Source organism: Oryzias melastigma, linkage group LG16 (genome assembly GCF_002922805.2).
Source record: "Oryzias melastigma strain HK-1 linkage group LG16, ASM292280v2, whole genome shotgun sequence".
Classification (NCBI taxonomy): domain Eukaryota; kingdom Metazoa; phylum Chordata; class Actinopteri; order Beloniformes; family Adrianichthyidae; genus Oryzias; species Oryzias melastigma.
The window spans coordinates 8,868,441-8,875,964 of NC_050527.1; the positions used below are offsets into that span (position 1 = coordinate 8,868,441).

General features: G+C 41.4%; 3 protein-coding genes across 5 annotated transcripts in view; 2 read left to right on the forward strand and 1 right to left on the reverse strand.

Moving 5' to 3' along the window:
• Positions 1-3,548, forward strand: part of virma (vir like m6A methyltransferase associated) — an 18,631-nt gene extending 15,083 nt beyond the window's left edge. For 2 of the 3 annotated variants that reach the window (XM_036215960.1, XM_024267179.2), the window contains exons 19-27: positions 42-259; positions 350-482; positions 1,386-1,526; positions 1,626-1,780; positions 1,940-2,036; positions 2,261-2,427; positions 2,517-2,866; positions 2,951-3,100; positions 3,177-3,548. In XM_036215960.1, the coding sequence (XP_036071853.1) occupies positions 42-259; positions 350-482; positions 1,386-1,526; positions 1,626-1,780; positions 1,940-2,036; positions 2,261-2,427; positions 2,517-2,866; positions 2,951-3,100; positions 3,177-3,376 (1,611 nt within the window). In that variant the 3' untranslated portion in view covers positions 3,377-3,548. The remainder of the gene's footprint in view (positions 1-41; positions 260-349; positions 483-1,385; positions 1,527-1,625; positions 1,781-1,939; positions 2,037-2,260; positions 2,428-2,516; positions 2,867-2,950; positions 3,101-3,176) is intronic. The other variant, XM_036215961.1, reaches the window with a different exon arrangement.
• Positions 3,549-3,660: 112 nt separating this feature from the next.
• Positions 3,661-7,524, reverse strand: part of rnf41l (ring finger protein 41, like) — a 12,925-nt gene continuing 9,061 nt past the window's right edge. The window contains exons 2-7 of the mRNA XM_024267183.1: positions 6,333-6,509; positions 6,036-6,242; positions 5,768-5,907; positions 5,057-5,219; positions 4,861-4,981; positions 3,661-4,104 (exon numbers count right to left, since the gene is read on the reverse strand). Of these exons, the coding sequence (XP_024122951.1) occupies positions 3,733-4,104; positions 4,861-4,981; positions 5,057-5,219; positions 5,768-5,907; positions 6,036-6,241 (1,002 nt within the window). The 5' untranslated portion in view covers position 6,242; positions 6,333-6,509 and the 3' untranslated portion in view covers positions 3,661-3,732. The remainder of the gene's footprint in view (positions 4,105-4,860; positions 4,982-5,056; positions 5,220-5,767; positions 5,908-6,035; positions 6,243-6,332; positions 6,510-7,524) is intronic.
• The window catches only part of rad54b (RAD54 homolog B), a gene marked incomplete in the record, with an annotated part of 12,004 nt that continues 11,650 nt past the window's right edge, over positions 7,171-7,524 (forward strand). Inside the window, 1 exon segment of the mRNA XM_024267182.2 lies at positions 7,171-7,319.

Here is a 7,524-nt window from a genome sequence, read left to right on the forward strand (position 1 = left end):
AGTTTAAAACCCATAAAAATGTCTTTCTCTTGGGATGATAGGACATATCCCTTGTGGTGTCACCTCCCGGGGAAGGCTGTTTGTCAGAGGTGGAGCTGCTTGCCAATGCACTGCCCGGGCGAGAGATGATGTCATCGGTCTGCACGTCCCTGTTGGAGGTTTTAGGCAATAAAGAGAGCAGCGTCCCACTCCTCCTCACCTGCATCAGGACTCTGACGTTCTTCACAGAGCACAACTATGGAATCTACCACCTCAAAGTGTAATTTCTAATTTTTAGTTTTATTTATTTTTAGCTGAATGCCTATTTTATTTTAATGGCACCATGTCTACCAATTTATTTTCTTTTTAGTGCTTTGAAGAAGCATAGTACCGAGGTGTTCTCACTTCTTAAAAGACTAGTTGCGACCTTCAGCAAAGATTCAGCAGATTTGCTCTCAGCTCTGCTCGACTTTCTCAGACAGATCGTCAACACTGAAGCAATGGTAGGTGCACTTCTTACATCTACTTTGCATTTAGGTTCTTTTAATTAGAGAAACGTCCTCAGATGTTGTGTTTATGATGTCCAAACCTTTAACTGCACACTCACTCTAAATTTTAAATGAACTTTGGGTCCACATTGAGATTGTTTGGGGCAAAATAGAAGCGCTAAAGCATCATAAAACAAACCACAAAGAATAAGATAAGAAGCAACCATTTTTTATTAAAAATTTTGAAATAATGTGTAAAATGGGAAATTGAAGAATCTGTATTAATTTTTGATATGCCTGGCCTTAAAAAGGTCCCAAAAAGTCTTACATTTAACTTGAAGAAACTTATACGAACCCAGTAGAAGTAAAAGTGGTGCAAATCTTGCTTCCATTTTTTTTTCACAGCTCTATTCTTATTTCTATTCTGTGACTTTGTGTGGTTTAATTCCAGCTGGGCACAAAATAAAAAAATGAATTCCTACTCCATAATCAATGTTCAAACGATTGATACGTCTGTCAATTAATTACATACATCACTCCCAAATCCTAGTCCCTGATTCGTCAGTTTGACCTGGTTTCGCTTTCAACACATTAATTTCAGCATAGTTTGTACCTAGAGCCTGAAAACAGCCGTCGAAATTTGCGTAGCTATGCATGAACACAAGAGTTTTGAGTTCTGAAGCCAGAAACACGTTACATTGACTTTTCATTGAAAGTGGCCACTTAAACTTGTGTTTGTGAATGTAGTTAAGTTGTGTTCTCATTTATTCAAATTGATTAGCTTTGCTTTAAATAGAAAAAAAATATAATCGTTTGATTTTAGTAATTATTTAAATATATATATATATATATATATATATATTTTTTTTTTTTAACAAACTCAGTTTCACTTTGTAAAATATTTTTCTTTGTCCACAGTGTGTTGAGGAGGGTCAGGGCTCCAGTGAGGAGCCTGTTTTTGTTCCTCCACGACTTCTGTCGCCCTCTGAGATGAAAGCTCTGCTGCAGTGGGAGGAGCCTGAGTCTCATCCAATAACCTCATTGGAGAAATTGTTAACTGTAAATAAGTTTCCAACCTTCAACCTTTTTTTTTCTTTTGAGTTATTTTGTTATAAAAGTTGATTGTGGTTTGGCTTTTAACGTTGTTTGTGCTCACAGAAACTTTGTAAAGAAGACGATTCCATGGAAACCATGTTGGAAAATGTGATCGTTCTGAGGCAGACGCTGGAGGTGGCGTCAGACACAACTCCACTGACTGAAACTGAGCCCATTCTGCCTCCTCCAGAGACACTTGCAGCTCAGTTTAACCACAGGTTTGTTATCAGGATTCTCCTCAAATGACCCTTAGTGGCAAAGATCTCAGTTTTATATTTGACTCAGTTGTTTTCTGTATTTTTTTCTTCAATGAAAATTATTTATGCATATTGACAAAAAATGCCTGTTAATAAGAAGCCTGCCATGTCCATCTGCAGGACCGTGTTCATTCTGTCTGAGGCACTGGATGAGCAGCTGAAGGCTCTGTGGTTCTCTCCTTTCCAAACGGATGACATAGAAACAGATCTTGACATGGTGTGTGTTATTTTTTGTTTTTCTGTCTCCAATCTTCAGACACTCTTTTCTGTTAAAGTCAAATTTGAAGAAAGTATTATATTATGTTTTTGTAACATATCTACATTTAAAATAAACCTCATTATTTATTCTTTTTTTTTTTGAAAAATAAAAATTTCCTTCCTTGATGTTCCAGCTGAAAGAACCGTCTCACACTTTTTGTGCTTTGTTTTCTTGTGTTGCAGGTCAAAGTGGACCTGGTGGCTTTGGCACAGGAATGTTGTCCAGAACTCGACCTGAAAGCCGAGTTGGAGCGCTCCTTCCTGTCTGAGCCGTCTTCCCCGGGTCACACCAAGGCTACCAAAGGCTTCCGACTGGGCAAACACAAACATGAGACCTTCATCACATCGAGGTACAATTTGAGTCCAAGTATGTTTTCAAATAACAGAGTGTCTTGTATTTGAATTCAGATCCATCTATTTTGTTGTGCTTGTTTCTCAGTGGTAAATCCGACTATATTGAACCTGCCAAAAGGGCTCACATCATGCCCGCTCCTCGAGGTCGTGGGGGTCGAGGAGGGTTTGGACAGAACATGTCGCGTCCCCATGACATTTTCCGCCTACGGAAACAAAACACATCCCGTCCTCCCAGCATGCACGTGGACGACTTTGTTGCAGCCGAGTTTAAAGACATTACCACCCCGCTCGGACTTCTGCCCAGCAAACGCCTCCCCAAGAGCATCCCCAAGCCCCCCACCAGAGGACTGTTCACTGGGAACAGAGGCAGAGCCACCTTCCATAACCAGACTCGCTTTTTTACCCCTCCACAGCCGAAAGCTGTTCTGCTATCAGGTATGTACCCACAATCCTTTGTGAAACAAGACCATGTTTTATTTTTGTTGTTAAGGTTTGATAATCCACTTCTCTTGGTTTCAGTAGGTAACTACACGCGAAGGGAAGGAGGCCGTGGTTCCTCATGGAGTGGTCAAGTTCCAACAATCACCCACAGAGGAACCTACAGTGAACCCCGCGGAGGCCAGAGCAACTTCGCCCGAGGACCTCTGCCTTCCCGACAACCCCCTGCGAGTATGTAGAGCTCACAGCAGCGCACACACGTATTTGCATTGCAGTGCTACAGTTGAGATTTGTTCTGTACTTGAAGGTGCTTATCGTCTGGCTATTCGTGATCGAGCTCCCCGGGGCAGAGGAGGCGCTGGACTGTCCTGGCTCAGCGGGGGAGGAGGTGCTGGGAACGCCGGTGGAGTGGGAGGAGGAGGAAGAGGATCTCAGGGGAGCAAATTCAGCGGCGGCGGAGGAAGCGGAGGTGGGAGGGGCAGGCACGTCCGATCCTTCACCAGGTGAACTCACCTGGTGGATAGCTGCAGCTTCTTTTGACTGGAAATGGACCAACCAGGATGGGATGTCTGCCGTCTCCGTGGAAACATGGTTGTGTGATGTTGTTATACAGACTGTGGATGTTTTACGTTTTGTTATCATGAGGCGTGTTTGGAGAATAAAGGTGGTTGTAACTGGTTGTGTGTTTTTAAGAAAACACCAAATCAAGAGATTACTGGTGGTGATTTTTTTAAACCTTCTTATTGGATTGATGTTTATAAAGACAGAAAAGATTCAAAAACTCCTTCATAAAAAAAAAACAACTTTTATTTCTTTTAATAATTTATTTGATAGCACACAAAATTGCCTAAATTTTTATGTGTTCAGATGACAGTCACCTCCCGGCTTCTCCTTTTGATGCAGTCGAGAGTCAAACTGCGGGGGCCTTTGCGCTCTCCCAGCTGAGGGGAGGAGTTACTGGCGGAGTTGGGAGGTGAAGGCAGGGACAGGCTGGAGGTGTGTAAAGGAGTCTCTGCAGGCTGGCGAGCCCGATCCCAGCAGGGCATCTCCTGATCTTCCTGATGCTGGCCCCTGGCTGCTTGCTCTGCTGGCTGTTGACTCCGAGTGAGCTGCAGGTCTCTGAGAAGCTCCAGTAGCTCCCTCTTCTCAAGCTCCGCCTCTGCTAACTCCTGCCTCCTCAGGCGCTCCGCCCCCAACAGGGCGTGCATGTCACACACCACACGGGATATCTGACCCTGCACAAGAAACATGGATCACATCAGGGATTCAAATGCTTAAGAGGCATTAAATGCTTTAAAATGGTGCATCTAAAAGGGGATTTTTCTATGTTGTTACTACAATGATGGAATCATCTTAGAAAAGCAGTATTTGTTGGGTCATGCTTAAATAATTTGTTAAATGAAACGATTGCAAGTTGAATGCCTCAGCACAGCTACTTTTTTTTTACAGTTTTAACTACTTTTTAGTCTATTTGAAAAAATTCTGAACAGTTTGAAAATATATAAATAGGAAAAAAAAGGATCGTTTAATTACACAACTAGACTAAAAAAGTTAAAGCTATATATATATTCACTGTTGGATAACCCCATCAAGAATATCAACATTTCTTACTGTTAGGATATATTGAATTATATAAATAATATCGTTGAGCTGGACTCTTAATTTTCCATTTGCTTCAATTCTAATGAGGGCATGAATCAAAGGATGCAGCACGTTACAGCAATGTGTCTGAAATGTTTTGATTTAAATGTTTTCATTTTCCAGCATTTAGTTTGATAAAACATGAAAAACCTGTTATTAAAATTCCATCAGCCAAGCAATGTTTGATAGATTGTTTTAAATGAATAACTGATTCCTCGTGGGAGATGCCTGCTGCATTATGTCCAGTAATATCAAATTTTAGAAATAAAAGAGGACTTTTTTCCAAGTCCAACTTTTAAATCAATAAAACTCTTGCACACAACACTGTTAGAGAAAAACGAGCTGCTGACCTTCATCTCCTCCACCTCATTCTTCAGCTGCGACTCCTTTTGCACCATGTGTCTTCTCTGGGAGTCCAAGCGGGACTCCATCTCCCGTCTCACCTCCTCCACCTTACACAGCATCTCTGCCCTGTGGTATATTAAGAAAAGGGGAGGTAAAAATGATGGAAATTTGGGTTCAGCAATAGATTTCAGGAGCACTTGCCTCAGCAGCTCCACTTCTGTGCGTAGCTCTGCTACACAGTTATGTTGTGATTGTTCGGTGGAGTAGAGAACGTGGCCACAGCCGTTAGGACATTCTCTGCTGCGAAAGCTGCATTCTGACATGTGCACCTCTAAACCTCTCCTCTCCACCTGCACGGGGCAGCCTGAAGAGAAGCAATTCAAACATACGAACGATCAAAGTCAAACCAGAAAATCAAAATTAAATTATAAAAAAGTAAAAATAAGATAATTAAACATGAAATGCAATAATTTAATTTAAAAAAGTTAATAAATGTAGAGAATCACACAACCTTCATGCTGGATCAAAGCACTTAAATATCTATATGTATAGTTGGTGACATGTCAGCACTGCAAAATCCACACACACTCTCTGACAATATACCTACCACAGTGGTAACATATGTACTCAGCACCTGCCAATAACAGGCCACATTGGCACAATTAACACAGAATCACATTGAAGTCTATACAAAATTATAAGGATATTTCAAGCCAAGCCCTGTAAATGCAGTTGTTTACGGGGTAGTCATGACAACAGATGCACCACCTGTTGCTCACCAATGAAAGAGGTGTCACATTACCTTGGTATCACACATGTACGAGGTTAGCATACATATATAGGACATATACATCTTTATAGTGGAAACAAAGCAGCATTCATTTTTGTTTCTACAAGGAGGGGTTCGTATACCGGTGTTAGAGCAGGATATGAAGGCAAACACACACTCATCCTCATGTGCATGCAGGCTCTCCAGGGAGCAGACCACCTCACATCCCTGTGCTGCATTCACACAGCGGATCTGCAGGCGATTCAGGTCATTGCGCATGTACCTGCAATCAAAACACTCAAGTTGAGAGGCTCTTACACTCACTTTCTTGCATCTCCAAATCAGACAAGTGAAATAAAAGGAAAGAGGGATACAGATGAAGAGAAAAGTTGTATAAGTGCGGAGACATACCTGTACAAGGGCTTGAGGTTGCTCACATCTAATGGCAGTCTGTCCTCTGGACAGGTGTGGTGATGAAGCAGCCAGCTGCTGATGCAGGAGCTACAGTAGGCGTGTTCACAGGGGGCCTGAAGGGGGCGCTCAAGCACATCTCGGCACACACAGCATAGCAGGCCTTCATTCACATAGCCTACAAACCTCTCCAGATCAAAACCCATCCTACACAAGAGCAAACAGTGTGCAGAGTTACAACAAAAGAGATTAAATTTCTTGTGCAATTCACCTTTTTTAATCTGACAGCTCTCCTACCTGAAGAGTTGACTTCATCCAGCTCCTCCTTCTCCACCACAATCTCTTTGATGTCACTGGCTCTACTTCTTCATCCTGAACCCAGAGGGTCTCCTGCTCCTCCTCTTCCACTGGGAGAGCGTTTCTATGGAGAGGTAACTCTGACAACAATGGTTCAGGATACAGCCAGGCAGGCAGCTGTCAGACAAGAGCAGAGCGACAGACAGAAGAAGAAAAAAACAGTCAAGTGTTTCACTTAACTGTCAAAGCTGTGTTGCTACACAGCCCTCAGAGATCATAGCTGCTCCCCTTAACAGTGAAAGTTATCTGAGGTTTCTCTGTCTAGAGCTTTGGGATTACCATGGATTACACTCTTTCCCTCTCTGATTGGATTGTAAAGTACACATCATCGGATGGTACAAAGCACATGAGAACAGGAATCAAAAGATCACCTTTACTGCCAATACTAATTACCCCTGTCCTTGAGTGTAATGGGATAAAGTCAAAAAGAAAGTGGGGGGGGGGGAGCATTTTAGCAAAAAATGTAAAGTAAACAAAAGACTTTCCAATTGAATTTTGTAAAATTTGCTAGATTTTTAGAGTTGAAAGCATTATAAATGCAGACTAAGATAAAATAAAAATAAACTATTTCCACCAATAAACTGTTCTATTATTATTTTTTGTTAAAAATAGGTTATTAATTATGCATTTAATTTAGCTAACTCCATACGCCTGTGCTCAATTTGCTGCTTTAATGAACCACACTTCTGAACAAGTTTAAGAGGAATCGAGCTGAAACAATTTAATTATCCAGGTGATCAAATCAAGCATACCCCTTTCTGTTTTGACCACGCCTTTTGTTGACTGTTGACCAATCAGAATATCCAAATCTTTCAGCGGGAGAAATGTTTCGGAAGTTGCGTTTTCCGCTTTCGCTGTGGGGAATGTATGAGGTTTAATTGATCGATATTTAAGTAGTTCTACAAAAAAAAAGTTTTCTTGTGGGTGGTATGTATAACATATTGTTAAACATTGTATTACTGCCGAGTTTGAACTTTCGATTCGACTTTGTTTGTACCGTAATGACACTTGAACACAACCTATCACTGACATTTCTACTGCAAACTAGCCAAAACGTAGAATTTTGTTCGTTAAAGGCGGTCAAATGTATTATCAGCAAGATAACTTTTTAAAAATAAGAAGGCCAGAGGTA